Here is a 15,381-nt window from a genome sequence, read left to right on the forward strand (position 1 = left end):
GAAATTCCCTGCATTGACTGTTAGGCATTTCTATTTTACTTTTATTTTGTGTACTACAGCATTTTTGCTGTGTAGCCATTGTGAAGCGAAACGATTAACCCATTTACTATGTACGTTTGTCACATATTTTCATTGTCAGCTCATTCCCCTGCACCACTAATTAATGAACAGCTGTCAGTGTGTTGCGTTTGGGTGGGCAGAGCTTGAGTCTTCTGCAAATTTATGTTTTCTACTCCAGTTTTTTCAGGTTGTCTCACTAATCTCTTTGTTTGTTGTCTGCAGTGTGTACGCAGGGTGGTCACAAAGTTTCTAGCCCGAGATAGTTACCGTAATGTCTCGAACAAACAATACCACCACGACCTATTTGTATGGTGACTCTTTGTGGGTTGTTGTTGTTGTGGTCTTCAGTCCTGAGACTGGTTTGATGCAGCTCTCCATGCTACTCTATCCTGTGCAAGCTTCTTCATCTCCCAGTACCTACTGCAACCTACATCCTTCTGAATCTGCTTAGTGTACTCATCTCTCGGTCTCCCTCTACGATTTTTACCCTCCACACTGACCTCCAATGCTAAATTTGTGATCCCTTGATGCCTCAAAACATGTCCTACCAATCGATCCCTTCTTCTAGTCAAGTTGTGCCACAAACTTCTCTTCTCCCCAATCCTATTCAATACCTCCTCATTAGTTACGTGATCTATCCACCTTATCTTCAGTATTCTTCTGTAGCACCACATTTCGAAAGCTTCTATTCTCTTCTTGTCCAAACTAGTTATCGTCCATGTTTCACTTCCATACATGGCTACACTCCAAACAAATATTTTCAGAAATGACTTCCTGACACTTAAATCTATATTCGATGTTAACAAATTTCTCTTCTTCAGAAATGCTTTCCTTGCCATTGCCAGTCTACATTTTATATCCTCTCTACTTCGACCATCATCAGTTATTTTACTTCCTAAATAGCAAAACTCCTTTACTACTTTAAGTGTCTCATTTCCTAATCTAATTCCCTCAGCATCACCCGATTTAATTGGACTACATTCCATTATCCTCGTTTTGCTTTTGTTGATGTTCATCTTATATCCTCCTTTCAAGACACTGTCCATTCCGTTCAACTGCTCTTCCAAGTCCTGCTCCTCCGTCTCTGACAGAATTACAATGTCATCGGCGAACCTCAAAGTTTTTACTTCGTCTCCATGAATTTTAATACATACTCCAAATTTTTCTTTTGTTTCCTTTACTGCTTGCTCAATATACAGATTGAATAACATTGGGGAGAGGCTACAACCCTGTCTCACTCCCTTCCCAACCACTGCTTCCCTTTCATGCCCCTCGACTCTTATGACTGCCATCTGGTTTCTGTACAAATTGTAAATAGCCTTTCGCTCCCTGTATTTTACCCCTGCCACCTTTAGAATTTGAAAAAGAGTATTCCAGTCAACATTGTCAAAAGCTTTCTCTAAGTCTACAAATGCTAGAAACGTAGGTTTGCCTTTTCTTAATCTTTCTTCTAAGATAAGTCGTAAGGTCAGTATTGCCTCACGTGTTCCAACATTTCAACGGAATCCAAACTGATCCTCCCCGAGGTCCGCATCTACCAGTTTTTCCATGCGTCTGTAAAGAATTCGCGTTAGTATTTTGCAGCTGTGACTTATTAAACTGATAGTTCAGTAATTTTCACATCTGTCAGCACCTGCTTTCTTTGGGATTGGAATTATTATAATCTTCTTGAAGTCTGAGGGTATTTCGCCTGTCTCATACATCTTGCTCACCAGGTGGTAGAGTTTTGTCATGACTGGCTCTCCCAAGGCCGTCAGTAGTTCTAATGGAATGTTGTCTACTCCGGGGGCCTTGTTTCGACTCAGGTCTTTCAATGCTCTGTCAAACTCTTCACGCAGTATCGTATCTCCCATTTCGTCTTCATCTACATCCTCTTCCATTTCCATAATATTGTCCTCAAGTACATCACCCTTGTATAAACCTTCTATATACTCCTTCCACCTTTCTGCCTTCCCTTCTTTGCTTAGAACTGGGTTGCCATCTGAGCTCTTGATATTCATACACGTGGTTCTCTTCTCTCCAAAGGTCTCTTTAATTTTCCTGTAGGCAGTATCTATCTTACCCCTAGTGAGATAAGCTTCTACATCCTTACATTTGTCCTCTAGCCATTCCTGTTTAGCCATTTTGCACTTCCTGTCGATCTCATTTTTGAGACGTTTGTATTCCTTTTTGCCTGCTTCATTTACTGCATTTTTATATTTTCTCCTTTCATCAATTAAATTCAATATTTCTTCTGTTACCCAAGGATTTCTAGCAGCCCTCGTCCTTTTACCTACTTTATCCTCTGCTGCCTTCACTACTTCATCCCTCAGAGCTACCCATTCTTCTTCTACCGTATTTCTTTCCCCTATTCCTGTCAATTGTTCCCTTATGCTCTCCCTGAAACTCTGTACAACCTCTGGTTCTTACAGTTTATCCAGGTCCCATCTCCTTAATTTCCCACATTTTTGCAGTTTCTTCAGTTTTAATCTACAGGTCACAACCAATAGATTGTGGTCAGAGTCCACATCTGTCCCTGGAAATGTCTTACAACTTAAAACCTGGTTCCTAAATCTCTGTCTTACCATTATATAATCTGTCTGATACCTTTTAGTATCTCCAGGGTTCTTCCACGTATACAACCTTCTTTCATGATTCTTAAACCAAGTGTTAGCTATGATTAAGTTGTGCTCTGTACAAAATTCTACTAGGCGGCTTCCTCTTTCATTTCTTAGCCCCAATCCATATTCACCTACTATGTTTCCTTCTCTCCCTTTTCCTACACTCGAATTCCAGTCACCCATTACTATTAAATTTTCGTCTCCCTTCACTATCTGAATAATTTCTTTTATTTCATCGTACATTTCTTCAATTTCTTCGTCATCTGCAGAGCTAGTTGGCATATAAACTTGTACTACTGTAGTAGGTGTGGGCTTCGTGTCTATCTTGGCCACAATAATGCGTTCACTATGCTGTTTTTAGTAGCTTACCCGCATTCCTATTTTCCTATTCATTATTAAACATACTCCTGCATTACCCCTATTTGATTTTGTGTTTATAACCCTGTAGTCACCTGACCAGAAGTCTTGTTCCTCCTGCCACCGAACTTCACTAATTCCCACTATATCTAACTTTAACCTATCCATTTCCCTTTTTAAATTTTCTAACCTACCTGCCCGATTAAGGGATCTGACATTCCACGCTCCGATCCGTAGAACACCAGTTTTCTTTCTCCTGATAAGGACATCCTCCTGAGTAGTCCCCGCCCGGAGATCCGAATGGGGGACTATTTTACCTCCGGGATATTTTACCCAAGAGGATGCCATCATCATTTAATCATACAGTAAAGCTGCATGTCCTCGGGAAAAATTACGGCTGTAGTTTCCCCTTGCTTTCAGCCGTTCGCAGTACCAGCACAGCAAGGCCGTTTTGGTTAATGTTGCAAGGCCGGATCAGTCAATCATCCAGACTGTTGCCCCTGAAACTACTGAAAAGGCTGCTGCCCCTCTTCAGGAACCACACGTTTGTCTGGCCTCTCAACAGATACCCCTCCGTTGTGGTTGCACCTAAGGTACGGCCATCTGTATCGCTGAGGCACGCAAGCCTCCCCACCAACGGCAAGGTCCATGGTTCATGGGTATGCAATTCAAATTTCGTGGGTCCAGCTTTGTTAGTGTTGCCGCTAGGATGCATTGTATACCGTAGTGTAAGCAAAATGGCAAATGTCGAGAGAATGAAGAACCATGCTGTGATTGAATATCTTCATTTGAAGGGGATGGCGCCCAAGGAAATTGCGGCGGACATGTGGAATATGCTTAAGGACAGTGCTCTGCTTGTGCAACTGAAAAACTTTTGCCTGATTTCAAATGTGGAAGAATGAGTGTGGAAGACGCGCCTAGGAGCAGAAGGCATGTCGCCATTGCCACTGATGAAACAGTGACTCCAATTCACAATACGACTTCGAACAATGTTGCAGCACATTGAAACCACATTTGGAACATACCATGGACATTATCATGATACTGTTGTAGATATTCTGGATATGCCGAAAGTTTCATCTCGTCGGGTCCCGAAAGACTTGAATGCAGATCAGAGTTGGGAGCATGTGCAGTGTTGTGAAGAAATCATCTGTCAATTTGAAGCAGATGAAGACGGCTTTCTTGCAAAGTATGTGACAGTGGCTGAAATGTGGGTTCACCACTTTGATCCTGAAACAAAACAACTGTCACAGCAGTGGAAACATCCTTCACCCCCTATCCCAAAAGAGTTCTGGGTGCAGTAATCAGTCGGTAAGGTGATGGCATTGGTCTTCAGGGATGCATAAGGGGTAATTATGATGGATTACTTGCAAAAGGATGTAACTATCAATGCATCATATTATTGCACTCTCCTGCACTGTTCAAGAGAAGAGATAAAGAAAGAAAGGTGTGGAAAATTGGCGTCCAGAGTTCTTTTGTGTCAAGATAATGCACCGGCACACAAAGCTCACAACACTGGAAAATATGCGTGACTGCAGGTTTGAATTATATCATCTGATATTTTCTCCAGATTTAGCTCCATCAGACTTCTTTCTTTTCCCAAACCTAAAAAAAGACCTCAAAGGATTACGCTTTGACAGTGATAAAGCAATGATTGATGCTGTGTGCACTTGGTTGGACTCTAAATTGAAACCTTTTATTTGAATGGTTTGCAGAAGTTATCTGAGCATGCATGCAATTGTGTTAGTGTACATGGGTATTATATTGAAAATAAATTTGTGTTACGAAATATTTGTCGTTCTTTATTTGTTAGGCTAGAAACTTTTAGACCCCCACTCTTTGTATATGCCCTAGGACAACCGTTAAATGTGGGGAAAAAGCAGAATTTTTTTTGTCTGGGAAGAACCTGGAAATGTTCTCAAATACCAGGAATTTTTCATTGTTTTCGTTTTCAGTAAAATTTTTGTAATTTTGTCTAGCAATAACTGATACTTTAATGAAGAATTTTACTTCAGCCCACTACTGCAGAATAATACTGCTGCAGTAAAATATAAACGAGAGGATAACACCAAAATAAAACTCAAATTGCAAAGAAAATGTGCCATTTACACAACAAAACACAGTGCACACACAAGAGTATGCTGACAACAAAATGTGTTGCAGGCTTTATGAGAAAAACTGTGCAGTAACAACAAACTGCTTTTGATGAACGTATCACAACTGTTTGCTTTTGTAACAGGTCACGAAAAAATATTGCAAATGGTGGTTTGAGAAGGATGAATTATGTTACTTTTGAGAATATGTGAATAATTTCTTAACTCGCTGAGTGTTTGACTGTCATTTGAGACTTAACTCTTTGAGGACCGACTGCTTAGAAAAATTTTGAGCCCAGAAGACTAGCTATTTACGCTATTATTGCAGAAGTTGAGTAGCACCGTCACTGTGGTGTAGCAGTAATCACACTAGACTGTTGCATGGAGGGTCAAGAGTTCAAAACTCACTTCAACTATAAAATTTCAATTTCTATATTTGGTTCGAAGACATTGTAGTAGTATCCACAAATATCAAGAATCATTGTACTGGAATGTTCTGTAACTGTATATATACTGTGTGTGTTCTGGCCGGAGGCAGTTCGCTCCGTACTCTTGTATGTGCAAGTGCTGACTAAACCTACATTAAGTGAAGTAAGTGTTAGTCATTCATGTAGTTACACCTTCTTCTACGTGACACTATTACTTTATTGGCACATTTGTGTTTGATATTTCTTAAAGGGTAACATACGGCAAAAAAGACCAAGTTTCAAGGTTAGTTCTTCCTATTTATTTTACTTCTTTCTTAGATTACAAATTGTGCAGTAATGATTACAAAAAGAATGATTATTGGGAGAGGGGGAAGAGCAAGGTGAGTTCTTGAGAAAATTCACATGTAATTGGCTTTTCTGTGGAGAAGTCAGAGTGCTCAACAGAACTACAGTGCACAGCAGGGAAATTTATAATCGTGCTTGGCAGAAGTATTCAGATACTGCAGTTTTCAAGTTGTGCTCTTAGGATCTAACCTGACAACACCCTTGGAAAAAAAACAACAAAAAAATTTGATGACCAGTATTATAGGTAAAAGCTTAGCAGTTCTCGTGGCTATACTGTATGTATATAAGTTTAAACTGTTAACTTTTCCTATTTAAGTGTTCGCACTACTTACCAGTGATGTTACTTGGCTGACTGAAAAGCACATCATGTAGCACAATCTCAATTTCAGTGCTTCATAAGCTATTGTGCTGTATTTGGTGGAATTTGTATTTGTACTTTTGTAATAGGAAAATATGTAGTCTACATGTTACTGTGCTTCAAGACTAGCCGAAACACACTGCTTTTTGCTGACTTTCATTTCCTAAAGTGCTGGGAAGTTACACTGGTGTATAAAACTGTTACCTGTCAAAGCATTTATTATTTCAACCGCTGTTACGGAAGGTATATTGTCAGTTAACATAAAAAAGTCCTTTCTCCCTTGGTGTTGCATGTTTTCGACTGAAAAAAGTGTGTTTTCACTCGGGAATATTTTTAATCAGGGAAATCTGGGAAAAATACAGGAAATGTTTTTCTTATCTGCATATACCCCTTTTCTTCCCTCCCTCCCTAGCAACTCCTAACGTGCCTCTCCCCATTTTTTGCAAAACAGTATTCAGTTTGTAATCCCCTAAAAAAAAAAAAAAAAAAAAAAAAAAAAAAAAAAAAAAAAAAAACCGTGTATAGTTGCTTTAAATCAAAACTGGTAAAACAGACAAATTGTAAACTTCTTAGAAGAATAGTTTTGAAAGCTCTTTAGTCTACCAAAAGCACTTCAGGCCATTTTTAACTCTTGTCTTTATTTCTTTTCCCTCCATTGTGTCATTAAGAAGTCAACTGGTCCAGATGTAATCCAGTTCGCTTTTAGAGGGAGTACTCTTCAGCATTAGCCCTTTATGTCTTTTGCATTTACTGCAAATCTCGCGACCAGCACAAAGACTCAAGTGCAGGTGTCTTTTGTATAAAAAGGGTAAAAGAATGGACCTGCAAAATTACACACCAATATCCTTAATCTGGTACCCTGCGCCGCAGAATTTGAATCCCCGCCAGACATCATGGATGTCGAAGATCCATAGAGGTCTCTGTGGCATCGCACCGTAAGCTGTGGAGGTGCGCGCCTCCTGGCCCACATTTAGAGTGAGGGTGCCACAGTGGAACACGTGGTTGCAGCAGCCAATAGCGACATTCCCGATCGAGTACTTAAGCGCCTGCCTGTTGCTCAACCTGCCAGTGTAACCTTGCATACGTCTCGGGACATATCGCCTCGTATTAGACAGTTTATTGACATTCTTGTTTTCTTTACGAGTGGACGTGGTTGTCTTGTTTGGTGTTCTTGACTCTGTTGTCCGTTCTTGTTGTGTCATAAGGTCCTTCGTTGGTTGTGTCTGTCCTCTCCTGTTTTGTTGTTGTTCGCGGGCCGCTCCGCGGGTCCCACCGCGTTTCTGTCACTACAACCCCTCGACTGTTCCGATTGCCGTTACAACACTTAACATTGTTGTGCTGCAGAATTTTTGACCATATCATACATTTGGATGTAATAATTTCCTTGAGACAGTGCAGACCTAGAAAGCGCTGCTTGTGCAAAAATCAGCATGTCCTTTTCTCACACAGTATCCTGCAAACTGTACATGTAGGGCAAAAGGCAGATCCCATATTATTACATTTCTGAGAAGTGTTTGGCACTGAGACCCACTGCAGATTATTAACAAAGGTATGAGCATATGGATTAGGAACCCACTATGTGAGTGGCTCAAAGAGTTCATAAGTAAAAGAAGCCAGCGTGTTGTCCTGAATGGCAAGTGCTCATCAGAAACGAGGGTGTTTCATCAGGAGTACCCCAGGGAAGTGTGACAGGACTGTTCTTGTTCTGTATATACCTAAACAACCTGATGGATAGGATGAGCTCCAGACTGGTGTGGCTGATGATGTAGTGTATGGAAAAGTGTCCCTTCGTGACTGTTGATGGATGGAGGATGACTTAAATGGAAAGGTCCCCCTGGGTCAGATGGACATTTTGAAAGCAATTATACAGTGGTATAGATTAGGGTACCAGGTGCCACACACTGCAGACATTCATCAAAGTGTACCCTTGTTATCGACAAATAAAAATTGTGGATTTTGCTTAATACTCTAGAGTTGTAAAAATGTTGATAAACTGCAGAGTGGTGGTGTAGTTTAGTGGCTTAAGATATGTACGTGACATGAAAAAAACTGGGTTTGAATCAAGTCAGGTGTTTTAAAACTTTTTATTTTTAAATCTTCATTGAAATAAATTTGATCATTATTTTTATTTAATCAATTGGTGTAAATGTAATTTTTTCATTTCTAATCCTTTCTACTGTCATTTTACTCCTCACATTAAATTTTTCGTTTGCTCTCAACTTTTTCATTTGAATGTTTGCCAATGTGATTTTTATGTATTAACATTGATTTAATTTCTTCTATTTTATCATCTTATATTACAGTCCACGTTATTGAATTCAGTATTTCTGTTGCTGATTTTGCTTGAATTAAGTTTTCTCCATAATCTGTTATTACATGAATTTAGTTTTCTTTGTAATCTGTCCTTTCATTTAAATCTTCAGATGGATTATTTTGACCATAACACAACAATAATTTATTTTAAATGTTTGTATGATAATAACAATTTAAAAAAAGTATATTTTGTAACGAAAAACGTGTTTTGGAAACAATGAGGCAATTAAGTAGATTATTTCAGCTTTCATTTTTTAACTGAGGGATAAATGCTTTCAGATATTTAAATTTTATGATTGACAGATAAGAATAATTAAATTCACATCTAGAAAGATACCAAATGAAAAACTAATTATAGAAAGAAGAAATGGGAGCAAATAAAGTTAGTGTGGTGATTAAAATAATGTGGCAAAGGATTAGAAATAAAATAATTACTTTTAAGCTAGTTACTTGAATAAACATAATGATAAGTCATCGCACAAGCTTTAGGACATCAATGATGGATCTCTAACCACTATGCTGCAACACTGATCTGGATAACACTATTATTTTTAAGACTAGAGAATCACACGAAATTGTTTTTCATCAGTTTCCTACCAACGAGGGCCCTGTAGAATAAATGGCTCCAGGATGTGGCACATGGGACTGACCCACGCCAACATATAGCTACTTTAAAAATGTTGATCCCGCCATTGGGGACCTCTCCTTGTGGCAAGTTGCTCTAAATGTAGATAAATGTAAGTTAATATATTAAAAACAAAGATTCCAAAACTTACCAAGCGGGAAAGCGCCGGCAGACAGGCACATGAACAAAACACACAAACACACACACAGAATTACTAGCTTTCGCAACCGATGGTTGCTTCTTCAGGAAGGAGAGGGAAAGACGAAAGGATGTGGGTTTTAAGGGAGAGGGTAAGGAGTCATTCCAATCCCGGGAGCGGAAAGACTTCCCTTAGGGGAAAAAAAGGACAGGTGTACACTCGCGCACACACACACATATCCATCCGCACATACACAGACACAAGCAGACATATTTAAATGTAAGTTAATGCACATGAGTAGGAAAAACAATTCTGTACTTGGCACAGTCAGGTCAGTTGAAAATTTAGGCATAACATTGGAAAATAATAAATAATAGGATAGTGCATAAGGTCGATAGTAGAGAAGGTGAATGGTGGACTTCGGTTTATTGGGAGAATTCTACGAAAATGTAGCTCATTTATAGACAAGATCACATGTAGAAGACTAGTGTGACCCGTTCTTCAGTACTGCTCGAGTGTTTGGAATCCTCACCAGGCCAGATTAAAGGAAGACATCGAAGCAATTCAGAGGCAAAATGTTAGATTTATTGCCAACTAGGTTTGATCAGTACACGAGTATTAAGGAGATGCCTTGTAAACCCAAATGGGAATCCCTAGAGGAAGATCAAATTCTTTTCGCGAAACACTATTAAGAAAACAGAGAACTGGCATTTGCAGCAGAATGATTGCAATACTGCCAACTTACATTTCGTATAAGAATCATGAAGGCAAGACAAAATAAGGGAATTTAGGGCCTGTACAGAGACAATCTCTTTTTCCCTTGCTTCATTTGCGAGTGGAACAGGAAAGGAACTGACTAGTAGCAGTACAAAGTAACCTCCACGATGTAATTTATCTTGAAATACCCTAAATACAAAAAAAATTGTCAATTAGTTCAGTGAGCTTTTCATATTTAATTTACAATTTGCTTTTTGATTATATATCATGTCAGTCTTATTACAATTTATTTTCAGGCCTACTTTTAACATTGCTCTGTTACAGTCTTCCAGTAACACTTAGATAAGAATGTTACAGTGTCATCAGAAAAGAAAGTAGTCTCAGTAGGTTCTGTAAGCATGTAGCTGTTCTTATTTTAGGAATCTGAAAGCTTGCTTTAGATTTCCTCCATTAAATGATTTCATTCATAAGTTGCAAATGAATCTTTTGTAAGAGTTGTTAAAATAGACTTGATAATAGTGAATCACCATAGCAAAGTAAATGTCATGTGACTTCTCATAAGAGTTTGAGGGAATTATAGAATTTAGAAATTTTTGACAGTAGACATAGAAATTATTACATTATTAGAAAAACAAAAATTCCTTTGAATTGGGATGCTTTTTCCCATCATTTGAATGCAGCTTTCATTGAATTAACAGTGTCGTACTGTCACTAACTGTATTCTTATTTCTCTTGCCATATATACAGGGTGTCCCATGTATTCTGCTCACCCAAAATAACTTTTTTCTGGTGCTTTAAATGAAAAATTGTTTCAACCAGTGTTTCTTAACATCACTGGACAGTTCATGCAGAGAGTGTACATTTTATGTAAACCCATAGATGTAGGAGACATGGCATAGAGGTTAAATTTTTTAATTGGAGTTTTATAAATTGTATTGAAGGGTCTCATACTCTCCAAGAGCTTTTCAAAAACGTATCACATTCTATCATTTTATCCAAGAAACTAGTAGCTATGGAAATGATAAATAATACATAAGTTCTCTAATTTAAATAGAAGTTCAGTGCATTTCATTAACTAAATTATTTAACCTCTTCAAGGTGTGTGTAAACAATCCACAAATTACCCATAAACATAGAATGCTAAAGTACTTCACTGTACAGTTATTGGATCTTGTTATTGTACAGTACTGTATTACAGTACTTATGACAAAGCTTTGTGTTAACATGTGTCAGAAGTAATACACAAAACCCACACCTCTACAGCAATACTACATTGGGAACGTAATGTACACAATCAAGACAGTAAACAGCTCTTCCTTCAAAACCTGTGTACTCTTTATAGTTCGCACATCTACGTTTTATTGACAAAAATGGTACAGTGTAATACATTTTTGAAAATCTCTTGGAGAGAATAAGTGTATTCTTGGATAAAAAGTACATGGTTCCATTTAAAAAATATAACCTCTATCCCATATCTCCTACATCTGTGGGGATACATAAAACATTTATCCTCAGCAAGAACTATCTAATGAAGTTAAGAAACATTGGTTGAAACACTTTTTCATTTAATGCACCGGAAAAAAGTTATTCTGAGTGAGCAAGATAAATGGGACACCCTGTATATGAAAGGAAGTAAATAGTAATACATTAGTTCATATTTTTCCTAACACCCAACAAGAAACAACATTGGGCCCAAAGTCTCAGGTGTGATCAGTGGAGTCTAGCAGAGACCAGCATCCAGATACAAACATCTTCTGGTGTGGTGTCTGCACACACCCTTACCAAAGGAGAAAGCGTTGGTTTGTTGATAGACACAATAAAACACACACACACACACACACACACACACACACACACACACACACACACACAAATTTCAACCTTTCACAACCCAAGGTTGCTTCAGCGTGCGTGCGTGTGTGTGTGTGCATGTGTGTGTGTGTGTGTGTGTGTGTGTGTGTGTGTGTGTGTGTGTGTGTGTGTGTGTGTTGCATTCCCTTAATCTCCACTCATCAGTATCCAAGACCTTCAGCAGCAAAATAAACAACATAATCAGAAGCAACAAATCCTTATGTAATATAAAAGAGCTGGAAGATTTGGGGATAAATGACAAGACGAGAGAACTTGTACAACGAACGTTAATGAACACCCACTAATAATTGACTGGGCGTCACACATATAAAATTTATTGTACAGAATATAAATCGTCGTTCTTGTTGTACAGTTTGTAGCACCTGTCTGGGTCTGTTTGGAAGATAAACCTCTCCATCTTTTTCTGTAATTCCACCACATTTTTCCCTCTACTCCATCCCAGTCTTCTCCTCCCTTTATAGCGCATTCCTCCACTCCGATGATGTATTGTCTCTTGGCCTTTCTCTAGGTTTCTTGCCTCCTACATAATTGCATATGAGCCTCTATTGAAATTCCTGCCAACACCCATTCTTTTAACGTGCTCATTGCATTTTAACCTTGTCTTTTCTGTAGTCTCTTGCACAGGCTTCTCTTTCACTATTTCTGTGGTGGTCTCATTCCTTACTCTGTCTGTTCTGGTTGCTCCTTTGAAAGTTTCGTCTTTCAAGCCCGTAACCTGCTCTTGTGCCTTTTCTTCATTACCCACATTTCTGATGCATTCATGAGTACTGGAGTGTAATATACTTGGTATAACACTTGTTTGATTTTTGGCAGTACCTCCTTCCTCCAGAACAGGCTTCTCACACGGCAGAAATCCATGTGCCTACCTTCCGCTTCTTGTAATCTCCTTATCATTTCTCCTGCTTTCTTCTTTTATGCTTCCCAAGTATTTGAAATACGAGTTGTCATATCATAAATACAAAACTTGTAGTAATGTTGTAAGAAAGTTGTTGTAGAATCTCAGGCAACCCTCTAACCTTTTAGAATCCCATGTAGAATCTCAGGTAACCCAATGTTTGTGCACTCTCCAACCAACAGTTTCCCCTTCCTCTGCCCTGTCACCCCCTCCCAATTCATGGCCCATGTTGCCTTCAGCGTGTGCCACTACACATCAACTGCTACAATCTTGCTAGTCCATTTTCCAGACCCCCTCCACCTCCCCCTCCGAGCGTTCCTGCCTCCCTCTGAGCCACTAGCCACCCACCTCCACCTCTGACCCTGCCTCCCACCTCCCTCTGCCTCTGTCCACACCACCCGATATGATCCCCACCACAACTAGTCCACTTGATGAACAATAGCAGCAACACTATTAGTCTATCCAGCACCGTGTGGCAGCATAGGTCTGTTTGTTTTCTATTGTAGCTCATCAAACGATAACTACGGAAGTTAGCATGTTGTCTTTCTTTTGTGTGTGCCTGTCAACAACTCAATGCTTCTACTTTTCGGTGAGTGGTCTCCTTTAAACCTATACAACATCAAGTATGGTATACAAATACAGTTATTGATAATTTAAAAAGTTATTTTTAGGGTATGTTGCTACTCACTGAGTAGGGGAAGTGTTGAATAGCAGACGGGCACATTCGATAGTGTAATGTTAGGTATTTAGCTATTGGACAAAGTCATTTATGAAGGAATTCGCTCAGTAGCTAAAAATTTAAAACTACAGTGGATGTTTCTCTGTGTGTAATTTGTTTATGGCAATTAATAGTAGTACCAAGTTTAAATTTTATTTGTTTTGCAGGTCTTCTTGCCTGGTATGGCTGAGATAATGACGCTGTATGATCAGCTGACTGAACACCCTGTTCTGGGCTCAAGGGCAGGCAAGTTTCTGCTTGTTCCTCTCCATTCATCCCTCTCAAGTGACGAGCAGGCACTTGTGTTCAGGTGATTAAATACAGCTACTGTGTCACTGTGGGTAACGGGGGAACCTTTATTTTCCAAAAAAGAGTTTTTCCTTATGTAGTTGTTATCTCCTGACCGCTTCACTGTGTGCCAAAGCAGGAAGAGCTCACAAAAAGTGTATGTCTTGAACTAGTAATATGCGGGATGAATCTCAACTACAGGTACAAGCACTGTGAGGGGGTTTGCTGTGCAAAATAGGGTAGAAGACATTGTACTATCTCTGTTGTAACTTGTAAGTGTGCTAGGTACTCCTGACTGTTGACACTGCAAATGTTTTTAACTGAAAACTCGCACAAGAAGGTACAGCAGTTCTGTGAATAATGTTTGCTTTAGTTAGTTACTTGCATGTTAGCGCAGCATAATGGCAACCTCTCACTATGATATGGAACGAATTACTTTTACAATTATTACTGTACATCATATCAGTGGAAAAATGTGTTAGGATGTTGATCATTTAAACGATTTCTTAATGTAAGGGTCTTTTATCTGTATACAATAATTTATACTGAACCACGCTGGTGTCTAAAATTAAAGGAACAAACAGAAATTTTGCAAGCTTGTGTTTATTTTGACAGAAAACAGTGTAAACAGGTGAAAGTAGAAATAATGTACAAAATACGAACATGATCAACTGCAACATGCTCGTCACTATTGATGCCACCACCCTGTGCACTTACATTTCTAATGCCCATGGCCTTACTGCTATTGAACACTATCTTTCCAGATGCCCTATAGATTGCAAACCAACAACCTCCTTCCTAGTCACCATGGCCAACTATATCCTCACCCACAATTACTTCTCCTTTGATGGCATTACCTACAAACAAATCTGGGGTACGACTATGGGCACCTGTATGGCACCATCTATGCCAACCTATTCATGGGGCATCTAGAGGAATCCTTCCTAAAATCCTATAATCCTAAGCACCCACCTGGTTCAGATTCATGATGACATCTTTGCTATCAGGATTGAAGGTGAGGCCACCCTATCCATATTCTTCCAGAACCTCAACAACTTCTACCCCATTTGCTTCACCTGGTCTTACTCAACCCAACAAGCCACCTTCCTAGATGTTGACCTCCACCTCAGAGATGGCTACATCGTTACCTCTGTCCATATCAAACCTACTAACCACCAGCAATACCCCCACTTCGACAGCTGCCACCCATTCCATACTGAGAAGTCCCTTCCGTACAGCCTAGCCACCCATGGTCGTGGCATTTGCAGTGACGAGCAGTCCCTCTCAAAATCTGCTGAGGGTCTCACTGAAGCTTTCACTGACCGTACTTATCCTCCAAACCTTGTACAAAAACAAATCTTCCATACCTTATCTTTCCAGTCTCCCATCATCTCCTGAAGTCCGGACACAGAGGAGCATCTGCTCGTAACTCAGTACCATCTGGAACTGGAGCAACTGAATTACATTCTCTACCAGGGTTTCAGTTACCTCTCATTGTGCCCTGAAATGAGAAATATCCTGCCCACTGTCCTTTCCACCCCTCCTATAGATCGTATTCCGCCATCCACTGAAC

At 39.4% G+C, this 15,381-nt stretch overlaps 1 protein-coding gene across 1 annotated transcript in view; it reads left to right on the plus strand.

The window, feature by feature from the left end:
* The window catches only part of LOC126292307 (putative ATP-dependent RNA helicase DHX57), a 181,856-nt gene that overhangs the window by 109,665 nt on the left and 56,810 nt on the right, over positions 1-15,381 (plus strand). The window contains exon 15 of the mRNA XM_049986239.1: positions 13,688-13,830. Within this exon, the coding sequence (XP_049842196.1) occupies positions 13,688-13,830 (143 nt within the window). The remainder of the gene's footprint in view (positions 1-13,687; positions 13,831-15,381) is intronic.

Source organism: Schistocerca gregaria, chromosome 9, assembly GCF_023897955.1.
Source record: "Schistocerca gregaria isolate iqSchGreg1 chromosome 9, iqSchGreg1.2, whole genome shotgun sequence".
Taxonomy (NCBI): domain Eukaryota; kingdom Metazoa; phylum Arthropoda; class Insecta; order Orthoptera; family Acrididae; genus Schistocerca; species Schistocerca gregaria.